Source organism: Falco cherrug, chromosome 1 (genome assembly GCF_023634085.1).
Source record: "Falco cherrug isolate bFalChe1 chromosome 1, bFalChe1.pri, whole genome shotgun sequence".
NCBI lineage: Eukaryota > Metazoa > Chordata > Aves > Falconiformes > Falconidae > Falco > Falco cherrug.
The window spans coordinates 73870272-73894951 of record NC_073697.1 but is presented as its reverse complement, the minus strand read 5'-3'; the positions used below and the strand labels follow the sequence as shown (position 1 = coordinate 73894951).

Here is a 24680-nt window from a genome sequence, read left to right as displayed (position 1 = left end):
CTCTGCTCTGACTGCATTCTCCCCTGCTGAGTCCTCCAAATCCCAGAGAAGAAAAGGGGGGGCTTTTTTTGACGGCAAGGAGGTGGCCATTTTTTTCATTCTAGATAACGATCCTTTCTCTTTTCTCTCCCTCCCAGTTATCTCCAGTGCTAAGATTAGAAAGAAAGAGGTGGCAGTCAGAAAGAAACAAGCTCCTAAAGGAGAAAAGGAATTTTATCTGTTTTCCACTTCTTTTCCTAGACATGTATGTGTATTATTAATACTAAATACAAGAGTTTGTTCAGTACATTCTGAGTAGTTAGGATTTTTATTTTCTTTTGTGGAAATCCACTCTCTGAGCAGCTAGGAATGAGGGAGTTTCATTTGTTTGTGTTTAGGGATTAAACTCTCCACAGACGCTCCAGATCCTCAATTAAGTTCTTGCAGGTGTCAGGTGTAGTGTCACTAGAGACTTCCAAATCCTGGCACCCACACAGTCTAGCCATAATTTAGGTTCAAAAACCTCTATAACATCACATGTCACAAGAGAGCGTGTGCTCTGGGCTAGAAGAAAACCTTTTTGCCTCCCTTACCGGCTTGGGCAATATCTTAGACCTCCTCTGTAAAAGTGCACCTCAGGTGGTGACATCTATAAAACTAAGATGTATATTTAGGCAAAAATCTAGTCTAGCATCTACAAAACTAAAGCATACTCTCTTCACAGAGTCTGAAAAGTAAATGTATGAACTAGTCCAGTTCCCCTTAGCTGACTGGCACAAATCCTGGATTAGACAGTAAGAAGAATAGACTTAACTCATGAAAAAGCAAGAAGCCATTCAGGAAATTACAGCACATGAGGAATTAGCTGTAAGAAGAGGAGATGGCAGCATATGTGGGATAGAATGCTGCTGTAAATAGAAATTGGCAAAATAAAGCTTAGAGAGTTGCAAATGATAAAATAGCTTTCTATGATGGTTAAGCAGAGAAGCTGGTTTTGAGTTAACCCTGTTAGGAATAGGTCTGCCATGTAGAACAGAGCTAGCTGACATGATCCTGTGTCACACTCTACAGTTAGCATCGAGTTTCTGTAACCTCTTCCTAATTAAAGTGTTTATAAACAGCAATTTTTCCTCCCCATCTGATGAAGAAACTGATTTTTCTCCACTTCAGATTTTTCTGCACTTCACAAAGCCTGAGAGAAAGTCCACAACAGAGTGAATTTTGGGAGAAGGTCAGTGCTTCTGGAGAAAGAGGGATTGCAAGAAATCATGCTTTGCTGTTTACATTTTGTCCTTCGTTGTAGAGCAGACCATTTTTTTCAGTTCTTTGCCAATATCTCCATCTCTGATCCAGCTCTCAAAATAGTCCTTAACTAACGAGGTGCCTTACAAATCACTCTTAAAACAAGAGATGCACGACAGCTATTGTGGGCCTATGAGATGCATTAGCTCAACCTTTTCTCAGCCATTTTTTCTCCTTTAAATGTAGCTGGAATAAACTTTTTTTATTTCTATTGCTCTGAATTCTCTATCTACAGCCATGACAGTGTTGCCTCTTATTTAGGTGCCCTGGCTAGAGAGCAACGGGCAGTGGAGTGAATCTGACAAATTCACCTACAAACCCTGTGATGTCTTCTTCTCCACCCCTACAGTCAGCACGCAGGTAAGAGACTTTGTTTCTACGATTGGCATCTGCTTCCCCATCTTCAGTCTGTTTCCCTTTCCCTCCCTAAGTTGTTCCTATTCTTATGAAACTGTTTCCTCTAGAATTTAAAAACAAAGAAGAAAAAAGCTAAAAGCCCTATGGCACGATCCTCCTCCTTTCTCGCCATTTTTCTAGTAAGCAACGCCTGCTTCTAAAGAAAGAAGTGTTTGTGTTCAGCCTTTTGCTGTTGTTCCTCTGCCTCTGCTGAGATAGGCTGGGTTGTTCCTTCAGGTGTAGCTTTACTCATTTGCAGAGGGAACAAAACAGTTAGCTACCTTCAAAGGTGCTCAAGATCCATTTCATTTTTTAGGAGCACCTATAGGAAAAGGGAGGATTTTGTTCAATCCCTTTTTCACCAGACCCTGGGGCTGGTGGTGAGACCTTGGGAAGAGACAATTGTCCTTTGGAATAGGGCTTATAAATTAATGTCAGCAGACTAACCCCACCCAGTCCTCTTCATATCTTGGATACTTTTTTTCCTGGCTTGTACTGTAAGCCTTAGGAAGTGTATGGACATATATGTACACAGCCTAAACATGCCTTTGAGTGGAACTGAAAAATGAGGGCCTGCAAAGAGATAAACGCTCAGAGCCTAGAAGACATTTTTTTAAAGCACCAAGATTCTACAACTATTTCTCTATTCAATCCCTTTTGTTAGGTGGGTAGGCTATTATCAGAAAAAAAGGTACACAAAGTCTTCTGCATCCATTACATAAAGGCCACTCATAAATCTTGTTTGGTTCCTTGCTGGCCAATGCCATTATTGCCCTGGTGGTTGTTGACTAGAGGTCTCTGGCAATCTTAAGTGGGAGTAAAATGATGCCCTTCTGCTGTGGGATGGTTTGGCATTGGCTGTGGGGATGTGTCCAAATGAACGTGCAAGCAGCAAATGAAGACTCACACCCACCCCCCCGGCCTACGCATGAACTTAGATCAAGAAGCAAAACTACCCCCAGTTTGTATATAAATAGAACTGTATATAAAATCTAACGCCATTAGCTTACACAAATTGTGTATGCCAATCATTCTACAAATTCTTTCCAAGCAAGCAAATCCTCCATAAATCTAAGAGATAATCAAATACAATGTCTTGCAGTCACTTTACACCTTTGGTGACCATCAAAGCATGCCAGTGCTTTGCCAAAATCCATGACTCTGTTTGCAAACTTTAGCTGCTCCAGAAAGTTTCGGCACCTGATGCAATGTCACTTTTATTAAAACTCCTGCTTGTTTTAGTTCCTCCTTTTAATTTAGCTAGGGTCAAGCCAGGTTTCTAGCCATTGGAGTAAAGCTGCATGTGAAGAACGACCGCTACTGGAATGGTACGTCCTGTATCTTGCCCTTAGCTAGAGAAATTGATACTTCCCAAAGATATGGGGAAGAGGGAAAAGCCATAAACTAATAATTTATTCCTGATATTTAAAATGTTTCAAGGATAAAAGATTATATTCAATATCACAAATTTTTAAGGCAAGGTGAAAATGCAAAATTATTCAAGGCCATTCCTCTCTGAAAACAGCTGTCCCCCAAAACTGATTAATGAGTATAAAGGTCAAGTGTGTTTTATTATTCCTAATAATAGATAAAATAGGTTTTATTTTTATCAATGCCTGCAGTCTGAATGATATCAAAGCACCCAACAAAGTATTTGTCAGACTTTTTGTCTTGGCCTTAAAAAATCCAATTCACTGATGAGAGTAACTGCATCTTTCCACTGGGAAGTTGCAAGGCTGTGTGAAAAGAGGAGCTCCCAGTTTTGCTCCTGAAGAGCAAACCTGCATCACAACTAGCAGTAGACACCAACCCTTTGTCAGTCTCAACACATGAAGGGAGATTTTAAGAGAGCGAAATGCTCCCTAAGGCCGAAGGGACCAAGTCATGGTTCACAAGCTACATCCAGCCATGAAGAGGTTGACCAGCAATCATCAAAGGCACAGGCTGAAATGAACAGCTGAAACTCTTTTCCAGGTTCAGTAGTTTTCCTTTCTGATTCAGAATGAGGAGGTAGCAGTAAGTTTGAAGGGCCAGGCTGCTCTTACTTGGAAAAAACTGAAGATATTTGAGAAACTACACTTAAGTCAACAATTTTGTCTGGGGGTGAGAAGAGGAGCTACTTGTATTAGATCAGGTGGAGAACTCACAGTGCATTTTCTTTGATTTCTGCTACAGCAAGCCAGCTTGTGTCTCCTATTATGCTCATACCACACAGTCTTCTGTAAAAAGAATAAATGCCATCCAGAAAAATCAGTGAGGTTACCTTGTCCCAGCTGCTCTGAAGTTTGTTCCAGGATTTGAGTCCTGCAAGGCTGCTAATGCCAGCCTTAATTTATTCCACTCTATGTCAGAGTTAAGAATACCCCCCTAGTTACTTATCATCAAAAGGGAGAAAGCAGATTTTTTGCATTAGTGCAACCAATGGGATACATAGCACTTTCTGTTTCAAAACTTACCCTGAGTAACTGCACGAAGCCCTCCTGCTGCCCCATATGTCCCTTCTCAACGTTATTTCAAAGACTCATACGTTTCTTTGAAATTCGTCATTTGGGAGTTTCTTATCAACTTTCTTCTTTCTTTCTTTCTTTCTTTTTTTTTTTTTTTTTTGTAGACATCCCCATTTCCTGCACTTTGTTTAATAGTTTCCCAAGCAGTCTTATATCTGATAGTTTCCTGAAGTGCAGGGAGATAAAATCTATTGCATTTCTGTAGTCTAGCAAAGGGATTCTTCTATCCAGGAGAGGTATGGAGTGAGTTCTACGGCACCTATTTTTAGCCAATATGCTTAATTTTGTCCTATCTTTCCTTCACGTCAGTATCTACCTCTATCATATGAAAAGCTACTTTACATTCCTGCATATTTTTTGGCTTGCAATAACTACATGTGGCTGTTAAGCTCACCTTTTTCCCCACACGTTTTTCTCAAAAGTCAGACCTTACTAACACCATCTCAAGCAATTGATTGCAATCTCTGCCTGCTAAGATGTCCATAATTTTGGCAGTCACAGTTTGGTGTGCCCACCTTGCCCAAGGCTGCTTCAGCATGAGTAGCTGGCTCTGGTGATGAGCTGTCCCCTGCGATGGTGGGGACCCACCCCAGCCCCTGGACCAGTGGTGCACCTACACGGGGATAAGGCATTGCTGACGCAGCTGATCTAGGGAATCACTCATCAGGTCAGCCAGAACACAAAAGTTGTGCAGATGGATGCAGAGAGGTCAGTGAGGCAGGGTGGGGGAAGTTATGCAAAAGTCTGGCTAGACAGTCCCAAAAAAAGAAAAACCATAAGCCCACACCCTCTGTCTGGTGATCCTGATGACTGAACAACAGTGGAAACATGTTTGTTTGCCAAAAAGAAAGCTTCTCTCATCCTTACAAGGAGCTGTCTACATTTGTCTCTGGCTTTGTGGTCCTTTTAAGTGCTTGCATCTCCAGCAACAGGAATGAAAGGCTGGTCAGAATTAATCACTGGAATGAAATTTGAGTTTCCTGCCATCACTCATCCCTTACCTCTTCCTTTCTTGCTGAATAGATAAGGAGGTGGCTCATTCCAGAAGGGTTTGTTTGCTTTATGAGGCATTTCAAGCAGAGCGCCCAAGGCTGTAAGGTTACCCCTGCGGGATGGGGTGTATTGTTCTCGGCAGTCAAGTTCTGATTTGTGCAAGAAGGAAAAAAGTAATTTCTCATGCTGTTTTCCCTCTTGTAAATTGAGCTGGTTAGAGGCATTATTTTTGAAAAAGTTTTGGTGAGACATGGAAAATGTGCTCTGTTCTCTCTGCAATGATTTTTTTCTTCTAACAGCAGCTATTTTGAAATAAATCTGATTATCCTGTTCCTAGTACACGTATTGGCTTATGGCACTTTGAAGTGTTTTATGGTATTTATGTACTGCATGCACGATGTGTTATTTTCTTAAATCCATCATCAATTTTTTTTTCTTCTGCCCTTCCTGTCAGCTAAACAGAGATAACTGAATGTGGATGTAAATTTTATGGGTGGAGAGGGAAGGAAAAGAGGAGGTGGAGGGGGAAGGAGCAGCAAATTGTTTTGCAAAACGCCTCTGGGCTGGAGCCATGCTTTTGTTTGAAAACATAGATGTATACCCGGTGACTGCTAGTGTTAAAAATAACATAGTGGTAATAATCTATGAGAAGGCCTAAGCTATAGGTCATGTAACTATTAATGAAAAGCTCTTATGGGTCCTAAATGCCCTTTGCAACACATTTGGTTCATGTCTCAATCCACATGGTTTGTGGGATGAGAGAAACCAGCCCACAAAGCCTAATCTGACGATTCTTGTGTGTGCCTCTGTCTCCCCACAAAATTGTCATTAATCCAGTGGTTAGTCCACTGAGAAACAGGAATTGAGGTTAGGTGAGCATTGCTGCCCTGCTAGAGCCGGCCTGGGAGCATGCCGGGCGGGGGGTGGGGGGTGGGGGGGGTGGCGGGCGGGGGTGGTGGGTGGGGGGTGGGGGGGGTGGCGGGGGGGGGGTGGTGGGTGGGATGGGAGAGCAACCTGCCTTGGGGAGGGGCAGCCTCCAGTCCCAGGGTCTGGGTTGTGTCCTATAGAAGGAAGCTTTTTGAGGAGATTTTTCCCTTCTAGGCTAGGAATCATGGAAACCCTGCCCACAAAGGAGAAGTGAAACTATTTTTATCGCCGCTTATGCTTGCACTTCCCTGGATTATTCAGATACTGCAATGATGAATGCAGTAACGCTTGCAAGTTACTCAGCTACTACGGTGTGGCAAGCTATATGAGGTAATACAGAAATATTTCATTCATTTCCAGGGACCAGCTCGCTGGCCCTTTTCCAGCAGTGCTGTAAACTTGTAAAACTGATGGATCAGTTTCCCAAGGGTCTTTATTACTGAGACTTCTGACTTCTCAGCAACTGGAACAGCCTTGTAAACTATTCAGACCATGCAAGATGCTTAAAATAAGCTTACAATTAGTGTTCCCTGGGGTTTTGTGCTAGGCTTCTTTTCCCAAAGACTCTTTTCTGTCATATTTATCACAGCACAATTGGATGTGACTTTCTTGTGGCTTATCTCAACAGAAAAAGGGCACTTTTGGATGAAATTAAGTGCTACCGCTCTCTTCCTCAAAGGAAAAATCACTGCAATGTGTGAATTATGTCTCAGGTAGGTCTGAAAAATCCCAGCCTTTGGGATGATTTGGATCTGGTTCCAATGAGGCTTAGCATAAATATGTGTATCATGAGTCTCAAACATAGTTCTGCACGTGAATTAAACTCTACAAAACACTGTTAATTTTACTTTTGTCATTTAAAATCCAAACCAGTGCATGCCTCATATGTCTCTCTCAGCTGTTCTGCTTTGCTGTCCCTGTCCTGTGTTTTCAGGCAACTGGTTCCTGAGTGAAGCGGTCTTCTGTTTGCCGATGTGTGGCTTACAGACCAGGTACATCATCATTACATGTGATACAGGATTAATTTTTTTTTTTATAAAAGGTTGTCTTTAGAGCAATTATGGTTTTGAAAGTTGAGACAATATTTAGACATATAATATGTATATAACATGATGCTATACTGATTTTTTTATTTTTTTATTTTATTTTTTTACCCACAAAGGGGAAAAAAGAACATTGCCCGTGTATGCTTCTGGAAGATAAAAGCTATGCCCTTCCCCTTCAGTTTCAGGCAAATAAAAATAAAATGGGAGCAGAAGAACCACTTTGTTCCCCAGCCCTGCCCCCTGGGTGTATAAATAGCAGGCGTCCCTGCGGCCGGGTGGCTGCTGGAGTGCCTCTCATTCCAGAGATCTTTGGCCACCCCCTTATCAAAACAGAAAGGCTGACTTCACTCCCGCTCTCCCCTGATTGATTTCATGTTGGAAACAGGTAACATGACAGCTTCCATTGTCCTTGAATTAGCCACCTACTTCCAGAGGTCAGACAAACAGGCCGGAGGTCCAGAAACTCACTTCAGCTAATTGCTGCCAAAATTCTTTCTCCACAAAATAAGCAGGGGCTGGAGCAGTCCTGGGTGACAAATGTTCTCTGGAGAGATGGGCAGAAACCATCCCAGGCAGGCTAACAAGGGGTATCGAGCTACAGGGCTGGAGAAGAGGTGAAATGCGAGACAAAGCCCAGTGCCAATTTTAAACTTAGGACCTGGAGCCACAGAAAGTTTCTACTTGATTTTATCAGGCTTTGAATTTTCGGTCAAGTTGATGGTGGAGCTGAGCAGTAGCATTAGGACAGGGCTGTCTGATTCGATCCTGGTGCTCAGGAGGCTCGGTTTTACACCGGGCACTGGCATGGCCCTTTATTTGCTGAAAGTTTTCTACAGGCATCAACATTCCCTGCTGGCTTTCTGCTTTTGTATTTTTAGAAATAACACAAGTTTAGAGGCAATGGGTGGTGGCTAACTAAAACTTTTCACTCTTTGCCCTCCCATTTTCACTTCATACACACACACCCCCCCTTCCACCAGCTTTCTAGCTGTTGCTTTCATTAGTCTCTAATATATGTTTCTATCATGTAGCACAGGCACCACAGCTACTGCTGTGCACCCCGGGTCACGCACTCCACATGTACACCATGCCAAAGGTGATTGATGCCACCCTCCCGTCACTGTCATATTTTCTTTAAAATGAAAACTCAGAGAATGAGAGGGTTCTATCACTGTGCTTTGCAGGGTTGTCCTCATCCGAAGAGAAGGAAAGTGCAGGCCTGTGCCCAGCTAATACTTTGCAGACACTTCATGATCCTCCAAAGTACTGTCAGCTCCTGTTTATCCTTAGATTGATTAATCTGGCTAAACATCCCACCTGTAGCTGCACAGATGCTGTGGAATGCAAAGGCGGCACGTAAAGCCAATTGCATTAGGTCCTGCTTCACTTGTGGTGTTTGTATATTGTCCAGCCTCTACAGGAACTGGCTGATATGTTTTTCTTGGGTGGCTATATAAATAAGCTCTCAGAGAATAACCCAGATATCCAAAGTTTTGATTTACCCATGTTAGGCCACCACCTTGTCATGTGAAACATGGATGAAAGATACTTGCCTCTCAATAACAGCTTTTTCTTTCCTTTCCTCTTTCCTTAATCTGTGTAAAAGAGTTTCTTACCCTTGCTTTAACAGCCTAAAACAAACTCTAAAATTCTATATTTCCCATCTTTCTTTTGTTCCCTGTCTTCTTTTGAAACAAATGAGGCTCTGAGCAACCTGATTTAGCTCAAGATGTCCTTGCTCTTTTGCGGGGAGGTTGGGCTAAATGACCTTTCAAGATCTTTTCCAACCCAAACCATTCTGTGATTCTATGACACTAATAAGTTTTCTGCTTCTGCTGCCTTGCCAACATTGGCATGAAAGCATTTTGTGTCTATGACATTGTGAAATGTCTCTGTATTTTAATATTGGCTTGCTCTGTTTCCTTCTTCAGTCAGACATCTGAGTGACCTTTGACTCCTTCTAGCTCTGGTCTGAATATCTCTACAGATGGTGCTTGTGACACTTCTGCACTTTCCTCCCAGCGTGGCTTCTAGGGCTTTTCAAGGGCAGCTCATGTCAGACTGACCTCACAGCTTCCTTTGTCAATGCAATTATAAACAAAAGGAATGTGTCAGATCCCATTTGTCTAGGTTTTAGGACAGCATCTGATGTCCTGCTCCCATCCTCATGCTGGAGCCACGGTTTTTACGCAAGGTGAGCAGGAAGAGCGCAGCAGGTAATACTACAACAAGAAGTACCAGGCAGAAAGGTAGTTAATGAAGTTTATATACTTAAATATATATAATTATATAAATATATGGTTATAAAATTCAAAGTCCTTGTAATTATTCCTGCTTAATGTTTTCATCAGTAAACTAGGCACAAAAACTACAAGTTTGCTGATGGCATTTGTGGATGACAGAAAGCTGGGAGGCACAATTAGGAGGCAGCAAGATCTGAAAAGTACTATGGGAAGAACAAAAATGCAATCAAGTTAAATTCAGCAATCAAGTTAAACGACAAAAGCTCACATACAGAGATTACTTGTCAGCAAGCTGAAAATGGAGGAAAAGTAGAAGAAAATAAATCAACTGAGCAACTCTCTGGTACGTCTGGAGCACTGATGTGATGTTCCTTGGAGAAGAAAGAAATGTCATTCTGGGACATGTGAAACGAGATGTTTCCAGTGGAAACACTACATCCATTACAGAAGATGACATTGGTAAAGTGTCCTCAGGACGCTGTGTTTTGATGTCTCATGTCCAAGAAAAATACAAATCTGAACAGGTGTAAAGAAAGGCTACTGAGATCACCAGGAATGCCGTGATCTTTCCTTACAAATGGAGGCAAGGCAAGCTCAACTTGTTCAGCCCAGGAAAATGAAGGTTGACAGGGGATATGATTTCCATCTAAAAATACCCAGGAGTGAAGCAGCGGTGAAGGGGAATAACTATTTAAACTTGTCTGTGACTAAACTTAGTCTGGAAATAAGAAGCAGGTTGCTGGCCATTAAAACAAACAGAGGCAAGAACAGCCTTTGGATGGGAACAGCTGGGACCAGAAAAGCACAAGTGCTTTTAAGATGTAAATTCAATTGGGAAGAAAAGCTATAGCACCCTGGGGAGGGAAAGGCTGAGGCTTGGGTTCTGTGACACTTCATGTTTGTGTGACTCCTGGATCCACCCAGGGAGCGCATGGAGAGGTGACAGTTTCTGATTGCCAGCTAGGGATGTGGGATGCTCTTAGTTGCCTATGGTCCTTTTTGTTCCTCCTGCTTGTCTTCATTTATGTATGGTGTTTCAGCCAAAAATACTGGCACAATGCAGGTTTCATTTTTCTGCCGTTGACACCCAGCTGTGTCTATGTGGCAGCCAACCTTGCAAAGCCAACAAGGAACAGGTGTTTTCATAAATAAATCATTGTAACATAATGCACAGGTAAATATGCCACTGTTGTGTGCAAATTTTGTCCAAATTTTTAAAGTGTATAAATATTCTCTGGTGGTTTGGGGTTTTTTTTTCTCCCCATTCTCCTCTGTCAGTAAAGATTAGAAGTATTTTATTTACTATGGGAATAACTGTTAGCTGCTTTATTATTTTTTGTGGGCAGCAGCTAAAATAAGATTTCCTTGATGTTTTCTCAGATCTTACTGCTCTCATGGTTGATTTATTTTGTTTTATTTTTTTTTCCCCAGAGAAATATAGCTCTAGGGGTGGTTACAAAGACCTGGAGCAGTTTCTCTGCAGCAGAGATTTTTGCATGGATTTACCTAAACAGTTACAAAATCCAGGTCAGTTAAGTCAGCACAACAGGAAAGGTATGTTCTTTTCTTTTTTCCCCTTAGTTTATTTCCCGACACTTGCACATGTCTTGCACTTGTTAGACCTGCTGATGCACCAGGATTTCACTGGTTGGACTATGTTCCTTTTTGTACCAGTTCAGTCACTTGAACTGGCTGAAGTGCTTTGACTTGCTGAAGGTGACATGGGGTTGTGGTGGCTGAGCCTCAAACAGCATCTACCGAGTGCCCATGCCTGAACTGCAGAAAGACCTGCCTTGTGAAAAGGCTGTGTGAATTGGCCGTGCTGGTGTGAATTAGTGGTGCCAGTAGGAATAACACCGGGCAGCTGCCTGCTCCCTTCCTGCGATGTCTGTCCAAGCCTGTGTGCCAGGCTGTTCCCAACCTGCCAGGCAAAGCACTCTTCGTGCCACAGCTTGCACCTGCTCCCTCCCTACTAAGACAAGATATTACATAAAAGATTATAGGTGAAGCTGCACCTCTTCTCCCATGACATGAATTAGCATAAATAACCACAAGGGTTGCTCTGGAAGTTTGGCTGTGTACCTGCCAATCCCTACTTAATTGGTGTTCCGGGTATATGTCAAACGTAACTCAAAGACATCACTCAGCAAGCCCCTCCTGCGCAGCTGATGGACTGTAATTAAACCACACCAAGCCACAGATTTCTGCATTAACTGCTCCCTGCCATTAAGGAAAAATAAATTTAAGCAGGCAGCTCACTTCAAGAAGCAAGAGCGTGGATGATTGAAGGCGTTACTCCTGTAACGTGCTTGGCTCTGTCAAGAATGGTAAATGTGAAGTCTGATTTTTATTTTATTTATTTTTTTTTAGTATTTTCTTCCCGTGCATCACTGTGGTTGAAGAAGCAGAGGGGGCTGTGTTAGCTTGGGCTAGGGTAATCCGGTAGTTAGGAGCTGCACAGGAATTTGGAAGAACTGGTTTCAATTCTTTGACAGTTAGTTCCTTGCATGTATAAATGTTTATTGCCTCTGGTCACCATCTGTAAAATGGGGCTAATGCTTCACAGCAGGGCTGAGGATGAAGCTGTCCAGGCTATGATGTACTGAGAAGCTTCAGATTGGATTCAGTCCCTAAAACGGGCCATATTTAACATGATAAGTATGTAACCTGGAGTTCCTCAAAAGGCATGTTGTGTTCCCTGGAATTCAAAGATTTAGTAGCTGTTTCATTGATTTGGACTCGCAGGGAGGAAATGTTTAACCTGTAGCACGGGCTGTGGCCTCCACATAGGTGGTCCTGCTTGTACCTGAGAAGTAGGGAACGAACCAGATTTGCCTAGCTTACAGCTTCTTGATGAACGACCAGGGTCTGGATGCATCTACTCAGTTGCTACAAAGGAGTCCAGTAATAGCATACATTTATTTCCTTTTTTTAATACCATTTACCAAGATTCTGGGGACCATAATAAATAAGGAGTATTTTAATGGTAAATATTACTTTTTCTTTAAAAAGAAAAGCACCAATAGAGAAAAATTAAAGAAGGCTTGATAAGTTAAAATAAAGAAGAAATCAGAATACAAAAAAAGACCATAAACCCATTTATGACATTAAGAGCTTTAATGGCTAACTAGCTAAAATGGGAAGCCCAACACTCTTAACGTTTCAGCTGGAAGAAAGCCAGGGTCTTAAACAGTGGCCTGACCACCGACATGGTGGGTGAACTGCAGGCAGAGAGGGCAACAGCTACAGAAGCAGTAATGCAAGAAAACACACCCTGTGGAAAAAACAGGCTGATGAGAAGTGAAGATGGGCAGCACAGCTGGAGGAAGAACAGGGCTCTAAGCACCAAAAAAAAAAAGAGGTGACAAGTAAGAGTAAACTTGACTATGGGGCTTTTTTGGTGACAAAGCTGACCCAAAGTGAATTGGGTGGGTGTATCTGCTCAGCTGGCTGGATCCTGACCCCTGGCGAGCCACTCTGCCCCACCGCTGACTCCTCCTGTGCAAGGAAGTCTTTCAGCTAACTGGAGTTATTGTGGTGGACAGGATGTATGACAGAGGATGTAATTCAGCACTGGGTATCTTTCCAAACCAGGGACGGAAAAAAACCCCAACAAAACAAACCAACAACAAACAAAAAAGCAACCCAAACCACAAAACAATAAACAGAAAAATGAAAGTGCTCCTGCAATACCTGTTCGAGGTAATCTGGGCTTCCAGCTTGCTGTGTCAAAAGCTGCCTGCAGCCCCTGCTTCTCAGAGACGCTTAGAACATACCTGATTTATTTCATTGTTTGGCCAGAGAGCTATTTTGGAAGTGGAAATAAACTTTTAGGCTATAGATTATAATCACATTAACCTTTTTACAGAGATGCTTACTTTAGGCTGAATTCCAGCTATATGCTGACTGTAAGTATTTGCATTAGCTTTTAGTCTGGTAGAAAAGCAAAAGTGAAAGTAACCACTAAAAGCACAGCTTGCAGCTCAGTGCCTTAGCACACAGAAAGCTGATGTTAGATTAACTGCTGCTTAATTGAGAATCATTTTACTGAGCATTGTTAATCTGTTCATAATTTATGGGCTGCTTTTTCCATTTAGGAGTGCCTTTTTCTACTTCAGGACCGCAGGTGATATTCTCTGTCAGAGTTTTGCAGTGCCCATTATCTGGCACCTAAGGCATTTCATTAGCATTTAAACAAGTTTTAAGTGCCTGAGTAATTTTGAGATAGGCTGTATCTGCATGGCTAGCTGACTACTGCATTTAATTAATTTCCAGACTTCTTCCTTCCTTGTTCTGAGGGAAAAATGCAAGCTCTGTCAAAAATGCAGTGGTGGTAGGAAAAACAGACAGGCCACAGTTCTGGCTGCTGCTGAGATTTCTTGCTCAGTTTACTATCTCTTATTTCACTATTCAGCTCTACTGAAAAGCTTTTTCTGGAAGAGGAGAATATCTGAAAAGTGACCAAGAATGGAGAGATCTCCAACTAGTGAGTTGCCTCTAACTCTGTGCTCTGTCTCTGGAGGCAAAGGAAAAATAGATTCATTTGTCATGAACGGATCACTCCACAGAAAAGCGAAGACAAGCCTGCCAGCCTTGATCTAGGAGTGGCACTGGCCTGAGTGCAAGGGGCAGGCATGGTGTGGAGCACGTGCAGACTGGCCAAGGGTGAAACCTGCTGCAATGCCTATCAGCAAAAGTCTCCCTGCAAGTTCTCCTTCAGTCCTGATGAATTAATGCAACGCAGTGTCGAGGTGCTGCATATGTAGGTAGCTTGGGCAAGCTCCTCCTTGAACAAGAAAAGCTGAAGGCTTTTGGAGAACTGAAATGGAAAAAGATGTTTTTCCTTAATGTGATTTAGTGCAAAATCAAGCAGGACCACTGGCTGTGTGCTCTGGTGAGCTGAGAGCAGATCGCTACCCAAGCAGTCAACACAGGAACGCGCCGACCTTGGAGATGTCACATGAGTCACGTTGGGGAGTGGGGTCCTGATGCTTTTTCTGCTCTATTAAATAAAACAGCATGGGAGTGACCTAAAGCCCTTGTGGCACAATGAAAAATCCCTGTGTTGGGGAATTTTTAGTTCCTTGGATTAAAATCATGTGAGAAAGTCTGTGTGTGTAATGGGGATTTTCAGTTTTGCTTGATTAGAGATACTTAATAGGAAAAGAGCAGCGTAAAGAAGACAGATTTCCAGAAGAGTGGTTTGGCTACATTAGTGCGGGGTTTAGATGCTTTTGTTTTTTTGTCAGGTGGTTTGAGATGCATTTGTCCTAGTCAGGACAACTGAGAAGGCGCACACAGCTCGGCAGGACAATGTTAAAACACCCCTGTTCAGGTTCACTTATCTAGGGCTGTGGGGATGGGACAGGCCCTGGTTTTATGCACGCCCAGGCACCTGGGGCTGGGGTCTCCTGCCACAGCATCCAGCCCAGGGGCTCCCTGTCAGGGTGGGCGGTGTAGGTGTGGGGACAGCAGGGCCAAGCACCGGCTCTGGGCTGTGCAGGTGACAACCAAAGCAAGGGACAGTACCTCCCTCTTAAATGGGACCATCCATGATAAGGACCTTGCATTGTGTCGGCTGGTGATGAGGAACAATTTAAAGCGATCTTCAGCACCACAATAAACCCATGCTTGAAGAGGGGATTGAAGTCCTTCGAACTGTAGTGCTAAGGTGCTGTTAACTAGATGCACATTTCTTTCACAGCCGTTTTTACTTGTAAGGACATTTGACACAGGTGAGGTGTGGCAGGACCCTGTGCTGTGAGGGGCAGCGCGATGTCACCCAGGTGCGGCCGCCCCGCTTTGCCCCGTTGCTCCCTGCCGGGTGGCAGCTCCCGCAGCCCTGCCCGCCTGGGAGTGGGGACCGTGTGGGCTCTGGACCCACAGCCCCGGGGGAACCAGCACCCGCTCGCAGGTAACGCATCACCTAACGTCGTCTGGTTGAGCATCACCTCAGAACAAGTGTGATTTCTTGCACCCGCTCCTAGGGAGTGGCTGTGCCAGAAGCCTCCCTGCCCTCCTGGCTGGCGGACTCCTTCTATTTTCTGAGCCGAATTTATTCACAGCCATTTGTCCTCCTGCCAGCATCGCCTTTCAGCTTGAACCAACAGCTCTTCTGCCCCGCTGCTGTCCCCCACTTCGATGTACTCCGGGAAGCAAGAACAGCCCCGTCACCCCTCGCGTTACCACGCTGAGCAAACCGAACTCCCCCTTTCCGTCGGGTCCCCTGCCGCTGCAGCTGTCGCAGCCTACCTGGGGCTGTGCTAAGGGGATTGTACATTAAACACGGGGGGGGAGGGGGGGCGCTTTGGGGGGCTGCTCCCCCCTCCCCGTGCCCTCAGGCCGGGGGCTTGGCGCGGCACGGGGAGACCCAGCACCCCCTCCCCGCTCGCCACCGCGTTCCACAGGTGCGCCTTCAGTTCTATGTGCGTAAAGCAAAAGGGGGACCAAGTGTGCGCGTCCCTATTTAAAAAAAAAATATTAAAAAAAAATATTAAATATCGGGACCGCCCGGGGACGGTGCTTTTGAGCCTTTCCAGCCCCTGCTCCTCTGCACACCGCCGCCCCGTCCCGGCGCTGCCGGGCAGGGCCGGGCCGTGCCGTGCCGTGCCGTGCCGTGCCGGGGGAGGAGCGGCGGGGGACGGAAGTGAAAACAAGACCGGGGGGACGGAGCCGCCGCCTGCAGTCGCGCCGCGGGTGCCCTCGCCTCTCCGCGCCTGCACCGCGCCGCCGGGTGAGTGCCGGCCCGGCCGCGGTGGGGCGGGCGGGCAAAAAAAAAAGGGAAAAAAGGGGGCAGCGAGCAAAAAGTCCGCAGGTTGGACGGCGTTTTAAAGTTTTAATTTATTTTTTCTTTTCTTTCTTTTTTTTTTTTTTCTTCGAAGCGTTGCGTGCGGTTTGCCACGGGCTGGAGAGCGCCCGGCTGGGGCTGCCGGTGGGGCGCGAGTGTCGCGGGGGCAGCGCCTGGCAGCGCTCATGGGGTGCCTTGTCCTGGGCTGCGGGGCACCTGCGGGGCTCCTTGCCCTGGGCCGAGTGTGCAGGGGTGCGGGGGGCTGCTCGGGCACGGGGCTCTGGAGTGCCTCGGTCCCCAGGCTCGGTGGCACCCGTGGGGCTGCGCTCCGGGCTGCCTGCGGGGCTCCGTGGGGCTGCGGGGGTGCCGTGGGCAGAGACCCAGCGCGCTGCGGGGCTGTCTGCTCCCCCGGCCTGCGACAGCCGTGGGGCTGCTCGTGCCGGGGCACTTGGAGGGCTCTGGCGGGGGAGCTGGGCGAAGGGGGAGCCGCCGGGCGCGGGGGGCTTGTGCTGGCGCGGCCACCCTTCCCTGGGCGGGGGGTCACCCGCTGGCCGCCCCCCGGCACGTCCCCCCTTCCCGGGGCGGGGGGGCTCCCTGGCCGGCCCGGCGGGCAGCGGTGAAGGCGAGCGTGTCAGCCTGGATTTTGAAATCCCCCTTTCCAGCGGTAGATCCACCAAGCGTTTGATCATCTAAATGAAAATTGCACAATTTCACCCTTAGCTGGTTTGTTTGCGCAATGCTCTCCCCACGTGAAACGGGGCTGGTGGGTGCGATACTTTCAGCTGTTGCTGTAGCGTGTTTTAAGGAATTTGTTAAATGAAACTTCGAACGGACCTCCTTTGTCTGCCGTTTCTTCCCGGTGTGTCTGTAAGGCTGGAGATGCAGACATGGCAGAGTCGAGGGGTGAGAAGGGAAAGATGAGTGATGCTGAGCGTGATGCATGGCATTTCAGCATGCAGGCTCTCCCCCCCCTCTCCCCCTAGTTGCTATAAGTGAAAAAGAACAGTATCCTTTTCTAATATCATTGTATCTTTTCCTAGGTCTGTGATTGTAACTAGCTGTTACTTTGTTTAAATAACAAACAAATATACCAGTCCTTCAGTTTCAGCGGGCAGGTAAAGCCTGTGCTGATGACCTGCATGTGTGCTGGTCACTAGATGTGGCTTGCTTTTCTGCAGTCTCTAATTTATAGGGACCTGTCACTGAGGTGGATTTCATTTAGAGGGAATGAAAAAAAAATCATATTTTCATATGAAAATAAATCTGTGACTAAATAAACCCCTCTCCTTCTAAAGGAATTTGGTGCACGGAGCAACTCACGCTTCTTGCTTTAGTGGTGAGCCACCCCACTAAGAGTCCTAGCTCAAAATTGGTGGAGGCTTTTTGTTACTTTTCTTACTCAGCCACATAGAAGCCCAGTGGTGTGTGTTTCCCCCTCTGTACATTGGTGCTCGTTGAGACTTTTAAGGAAGGATTGAATCGGCACTTGGGGTCAGAGCTGCCCCACTGCTGGATGCCAAGAGGCAGGGGCATGTCAGGAACTGCGCAGGTACCCAGGCACCTCTGCTACCAGCTCTGAATTTTGCTTCCTAATACATATCCTGTTCTGCCCAATGCCAGCAGCCCCATTCTGGTTACCTGAGTAGCTGTCGGTGTGCATAACGTTTACCATTTGGTTTAGAAAGAAGTCTGAGAGCAGTGGATCTCTGTGGTTCTGGGAGGTGAACCCAGAAACTTGTGTTACCAAGTGGGGAGTGACATGATGTGTCCATCCCTGCACCGGTGGGGGCTGTGTGGCAGCCCTGCTGCAGTGGTCCGTGAGGGCAGGCTGCACTTACAAAAATCCCCCGTGACCAAAAAAATAACACAGTCCCCCTGCAGTGTATGAACAGCTCAAACCGGGCTTTGCAGAGCTCGGTGAGATTTGCAGCCCATTTGCTTCTGCTTGACTAAAGGTCCACCTTAAATGTCCCTATAGAGTATGGAATCTGCCTGTGTCCCGGTGTAGTCTTACAGCAGCCCTGGTGTGCTCCTGCCTGGCTTCTACCATACAAAAATAGATGGCACCCACTACCTAAGATGTCATTGTAACGTTGCTTATCTGAGGTGAAACTGAAGCCTTTACCTTTGACGCTGAACGGCGATTCGGTGCCTGGGTTGCCTTTTAAAGGTAATTTGTTACCCATACGTGTGGGGAGGGAGATGCTTGGGTTTTGCTCCCTCGACATTGAGTTGTGGCCGTGGGTATTTTTCATTAGTTCACAGCTTTTATTTGAGGGTTGATTTTAATATCTGTTTTGTCTGTAGCATCGTTCTGCCACTATGAAGCTATGCTATAAAAATAAAAATGTTCCAGAGACTTTATTTTCTTCTGATTAACTTCAAAGCTGTGATGTTTTGACATCGTTTTGAAACTGTGGAGACATAATGTATTTAGAAACAAGCTTTGAGCTGATGACATGGCAGCATATGATATTCATTTTGTTAGAAATGAATGTGCTAGTAGTGCTAATTTCTTCCATACTAGGATTCAAGGGATACTATCAATTCATCCTTGTCTCAGCATTGACTTTTTTTAAGATGAGCTTTAATAATGTTGGGTGGTTCCCCCTGACCCCCAGTCTTTTGTAAGTAAGGAGATGCCAAACATCTCAGCACCAGAAGTTCTCAAAGTCCCAAGTCCATTTTACCAGTTCCCTAGTTATATTTCTTTCCAGGTTATGGAGGAGAACAACACATGAGGAATAAAACTACAAGTAACGACAAATCTGGTGTGGTTTTTTGGCTGTCTTTATACTATGGAGGAGAACATGGGCAAAGAAAGGGGACTTTCAAAATGGGAGACAGTGCCTTTTGTTTTTATCATCGTTAAATTAAAACTCTAATTCTCTTCTGCAGGCATCGGTTCTTTGGATTTGATCCTTGAATAATAAACATCATGAGCAACTACAGCGTGTCTTTGGTCGGCCCGGCTCCCTGGGGTTTCAGACTTCAAGGGGGCAAGGATTTCAACGTGCCGCTGTCTATCTCTCGAGTAAGTGCATTTGCCTCTTTGCCTGCGTGTGGGTATCTGTTATGCTGTGGCTGACCTGCAGCCTTCAGACAGAAGTATGCAGAGCTGTTAATTAGAGATGCTGGGGCTCAGCTTGTCCTGTGGCTTAGAGGGCTGGGACCGGGGTGTGCGTGATGGGGGTGCGATAGGAGAAGCCGGGAAAATGAATCTTTATTGTCTGAAGGCTCCAACAAAATTATCTTAGGAAGGATGTGTTCATTTGAAATGGTTATTTGATCTGCATTTATTTATGTGACAAACAAAAGAAACCGCCCTTGAATGCCCCTCCCTGCTCCCACCCCGAAGACACGAGGTGCAGAGGCTGGCAGGAGACAAGCAATTTTGTGCGCAGGGCTCAGCCTGTGCGGTTCAAATGGGAGGCAGCAGGGAAAAGTCACTCATGAAACCCTTGTTTATTCAGCAGCTCTTAGCAGCTTGAGGATCTCCTGGTGTCTGTTATTGCAAATCCCACTATTTACAATAAAAAGGCACTTAAGTGACAGTAGTTGTAAATAGCAGTCTATGCATGTGTGCCTGAATGAACGTGCCAGTTTCTCATCAGCATTTCATGGAGTATGTGCTCTGAAGTGGTATTCAAAGGATTTGAGGAACTAAGTCAAAACAAATGTGATCTTTGTACCCAGGCACTATCTAGTTTTCTACTTTAAAGCCACGTTTTCAGGAAAGGCTTGCCTTTCAGCATGGGCTGGGTTTCAAAGCCTTCTTCAGATGGCTGAAGCACTTCACATATAAAATACGGGGATGAACTTTGCAGTATTGAATTTATAGGATTATTAGAATTCTCTGGGTGAAGAAATTGGCTTCTGATGGCTCCATATACTCTGGAACCTTCAAATCTGATTTGCAGTGTGGAAGCATTTATGTACAAATGACCCCTTCCCTGTCTGCAGCTCTCCTCTCCCTCCTGCATATTTGTATAGTTTAGTGACAAAGATTAATTATTTTTTACACCTGTTGGGACTGCAGAATTGATACTGCCCTGGGAGACGGAGCAGGTTTCTATTTGGGTTTATGCATCATGGCAATATTTTTAGCTAATCTCAACTAGCAATTCAAACTCTGCCAGTTCATTTAGACTTGGCTTATCCTATCCACTTGTGGATTATGCTGGTGAAGTTAAAATACAGTTTGGCTCTGGAATATTATTTTTATATGGCTAAAATGGACTGGAGAGCTGTAGGAATGCCTGCCTACAGACAAATACAGCAGATACCTGAGTCAAAAAGGGGTTGAGGAGCAGTTTATTCCAAAATTTTGGGGATTTTAAAGCTAAACTGTAATTCAGTTTCTTGTTCAGTAGCTTGTTACTCCTACAGTATCGAGTAATGTGACCTGGGGATGTGGATAGCACTCTTCTGATTTGTCAGTAGAAGTGCTCTCACGACAAGGATTGCGAAAGCATAGACTCTTGCTTGCATCGGTACTTGTGCATGGTACTGATGAGCAGTTAAGCGCTATAGACAGTAAACTATAGTAAACAACTAGTTTGGGGAAAGGGTAGCACTTTTTTGTAGGCACCTCTGCTGTCCTGGAGATCTGAGTGCAGTCCTGCTGTAAGCAGGCTTCCCATCTAGAACATTCTAAAGAGGAAACGTACGTTGAAATTCGCTTAGGCTACTACTGTGTTGCAGGAATCAAATATGCTGTTGCACAGAGTAACCTTGGGGAAGTGGCCTAAGTAGCTACGTATAAAAGCCTCAGTTATGGGATTCCCTAATAACAAATGTCAGTGCCCACAAAAGCAGATGTAATAAAAGATGGGGACCAGGGTGGTTTTAGAACTTTAATTTGTGCATGGGAGGGGGAAGCACAATGCTCAATTAACCTATTATACCTCAGCTGGACTGTTTCTTATTTGCAATTAAGAACATGCAGATAAGTAGACTGCTTGGTATTTATCTCTCTGGCCTTTGGATCAAAAAAGTGCTTAGTTCTGGTATGCCAATCCAGCTTTGGCCCGATAGCTGGAAGAATTCAGTGCCATGTTCCTGGTATGCTAGAACAGCATGTACTAGTCACCCCCCAGCCCTTCTTTTCCTGATGAAGCATAAATGCCTTCCTGTATCTGAAGACTGCTAATTGAATTATTTTAGCAAAACAGTAATGAGACAGCAGAATTATGTTCTTTGGCAGGGAGGATTTCTTTGGTTTGGTTTTGTTTTTAATTTGTCCTCTAGCTGCTGAGGATGAATCTGGCTGCACTGCTGGGGCTAATTTCCTGCTTTAGTTGAAACTGCTTGAAAGTAAGTTCAAATAAAGTACAGTTTACAAAGCACAGAAAATACACCCATTTCTAAAGCTTTTTACTAATGATTTGAATAGATTAAGATCTTGTATGGTTCCCTGGAGAAAGTTTTTTTAGTAAGTCATCTGGCTTTGTTTTCATATGAGTGAATTGATTGTTTCAGAATCAACACAGACCACTGAGAAGGCAGCTACTTAATAGGCATCTCCACCTGATAGATTTGGGAGGCATTGTCACAACACTGAGTGTTGGATATACAACACGGGTCCTCCTCGTTTCTCAATTATTTCCACACAAAATTTATGTCCAAGTTGCAGGATGTTCTGCTAAACAGAAGCTGGGTCAAAAAAGAGTATCGGACCAAGTAATTGCAGCTGAATTATTTTGATTTTAATCATGATTGCTAATAATAAGGGATCTGCTGTTGCTGATACCCGCGTGGATCTGTGGTCTTGGATAAATCCTACTGATGCTAGGAATATGTGCAGTTTGGGAATAAAATTGGTCTGCACTCAATAGATTCTTGACTTCTAGGTTTGTTTGTGCAAGAGTTTGTTTCTGCTGGATCAAAATAAGGAAATGCAGTTTTGGAGATAAAGCAATCTAAACACACTGCTAGGCAGGATTCCTGGAGAGGCTCTTGCCCGTGCTAAGTATTATATTTACAGAATTTGGGGTTAATGGTATCTACAGCATGATCCATGTTGCTTATGTGCAACACAGTAGCTTTAAAAACAATACACACTTCTTTTAGAGTTTGAATTAACATTATATTTGCTTTTGTTTTGGGGGTAGTTGGTTAGTACCCAGTACTTAATTAACATAAGCATTACTGCAGCATTGGAATTGTTAAAGCTGCTTTTCCCTGCAGATTGAAACAAATAGCGTTTGGTATTGATGATACATTCACTATGTTGTGATGACCTGTGAGAGGTTTAGATATTGCTCTAAATGTATGCTTGAAATGTTTGTAGCCTGTCAGTGGTGCAGTCTAAACAGTGCTTGTCTTTGTTTTATGGCAGTGTTTACTACTAGAAACAAGGAAATACTGATGTGAAACTGTAGTTTGAATAGTAATGCGGCCTATTGTGCAATATATACCCTCCCACCTCATGAAAATACATAGGATGTTTTCTTGTATTTTGTTCAATCCTGCTGGCAAGTCTAGCCATCTACTTTCAGAAGATGTTTTGTTATCTGTCTTTCTCCAGTAGGAATTAAATGGAATATGGCCTTCTTGAAATGCCTGACCTGACTGACAGCTCTGTTTTTCTACAACATATTTCACTGTGGGTCATCCCCCTCCTGCCCCCAACTTCTTCCTGCTTCACTGATCACTTTGCCTTTTCAAAAAAAAACCCAGAACAAACAAACACCACCCCCACCCCCCCCTCCTTAGAAATAGCCCCTTCTTTGTGCAGTTTTCCAGTTTTCATTGTTTCATCTCTTTCAAGTATGTTTTCCTGTGTTGTTGTTGATGGGAGACTTGTGATAATGAATCTGCCAGCCAGCGGTACACCCAGGGAGGGAGTAGGTGGAGGAGCAGCCCACCATATGATGAAGTAGGGAATGCATGTGCAGCACATCTGCTGCTCAGTTCTCATCCCACGTGAGCATATTGGCATTCTTCATGCTGGTATTGGGAGGTCACTATCGGAGGAGTTGTCTCTGTTCTCCCACTTTCCTTTCTTGCTGCCCAGGTATGTATATGGTTACTCAGCAAGCTGTCCACGTGGATGGAGTGTGTATGGATGGTTTTGCACAGTGTTTGCTTATTCAGGCATTTGGCTTTTGGCTGCCTTAATATTTGGAAGCAAGCTATTTTAAAGTCATTAACATCTGTGAAAATAATAAGGAAAATGATGCTTTGAATAGAGCTAGAGCATGTCAGCTTTGACTGGAGTCTGGCTGAGCCTCTTGCCCTTGTGTTTGTGTGAATTTTATTAAGCCATATGCGTCATTTCCAGTAAAATAAAGTTTTGTGTAAGTATGAAATAAGTTATTGCAGTGGGGGACTTGGGGAAATGGAGATGTGAAATAGGAGAGAAACACTGGAACAACTGCTGGCCTGGCCGGTGATAATTGTGTCAGTAACTTTATGCTTCATCCTGGAAGCTAGTGAGAGCTACTAACTAAGCCCTAACTGGCAGCTGCTGGCCTCTCTGTGCTGGTTTGATTTGTTACCAAGTTGTGATGGTTTGCACAAGATACAGCTGAAGTGGCATGGGGTCAGAGGTACCGGTGGAGATCACAGCGCTTACCTGCCGGTCCTGCTCCTGTGGCAGTAAGTGCGGCATTTTACAAGAACTATCAGTGATTATGAAATGGATGGGATTAGCCAAGACATAAAGCAAGAAGTGTTACTCTGTTTTGTTTAATTCTGTTTACAAGATGTAGTTTACTGAAAAAAATACTGAGAATGACAAATGAGCTACCAGTGCCAAAGTTTGTATCCTCTCTGCAGCGAGGTCTGAAGGAGCAGAGGTTTTTCTTTGGAACAGAGTGGAATATGGGCAATTGTAAAGATCTCAGCTGCATAAGTGGTTTAATATCAGTTAGTTTTCTGAAATCCTGAGTGCTGGTTAGTGCTTCAGAGTTTGCGCAGTTGCCTGCAAGCAACATCCTCCTTTTGAGAGCTCCTCACTTTAACTTCAAGATGAAAAGAGATCAGTTGGTACCGACATAATTTCCCAGTTGCCCCTCTTTTTCCATTGCTGTCTGGTGTCTTTGTGTTGAAAATTGGGAAAAGGCCTATGTTTCCCCTGACCATTTGTCTTCCTTCCCATGTCTATTCTGTTATGCAATGTGAAAAAGCACGACAGACCATCATCAGTGGAGTGGGGCTGGGAAGAAGGGAGGGTGTGGGGGAGAAGAGGCAGAAGAAAAGTGTCTGCATCTTGTCTGTTTGTGACCTTATTTGTCAGAAAACCTCCTCAGACCAAGTAGGAAGCAAACTTACTTTAAAATAGTTCCTCTACTGATGTCATTCCCCCAGAAGTGAAGCTGGCTGTACTGGGGGAAAAAGAACCAAAGACCTTGCAGCTAAGCGATATCTGATGTGATGTGTGAACATACTCTTTTAACATTAAAAAATGCTGGTAACTCTTTTTCCTCTTATAAGTGACAGTTTAGTTACAGTCTGAGGAGTACAAGCTAAATACTTCATGATGAAAAACCTAAAG

The 24680-nt window shown here is 44.5% G+C and overlaps 1 protein-coding gene and 1 long non-coding RNA gene across 9 annotated transcripts in view; both read left to right on the top strand.

The window, feature by feature from the left end:
* Positions 1-234: 234 nt before the first annotated feature.
* On the top strand, positions 235-14503 carry LOC114017151 (uncharacterized). The gene is made up of 5 exons (XR_003562033.2): positions 235-1210; positions 1543-1641; positions 6279-6434; positions 6694-11720; positions 13808-14503. It is a non-coding gene; the product is annotated as an uncharacterized LOC114017151 (long non-coding RNA).
* Positions 14504-15985: 1482 nt separating this feature from the next.
* Positions 15986-24680, top strand: part of PDLIM5 (PDZ and LIM domain 5) — a 132997-nt gene continuing 124302 nt past the window's right edge. For 3 of the 8 annotated variants that reach the window (XM_055722473.1, XM_055722414.1, XM_055722338.1), the window contains exons 1-2: positions 15986-16126; positions 19079-19214. In XM_055722473.1, the coding sequence (XP_055578448.1) occupies positions 19119-19214 (96 nt within the window). In that variant the 5' untranslated portion in view covers positions 15986-16126; positions 19079-19118. Of the gene's footprint in view, positions 16208-18332; positions 18351-19078; positions 19215-24680 lie in introns of those variants that run through there. The other 5 variants (XM_055722273.1, XM_055722198.1, XM_055721915.1 and 2 more) reach the window with 3 other exon arrangements.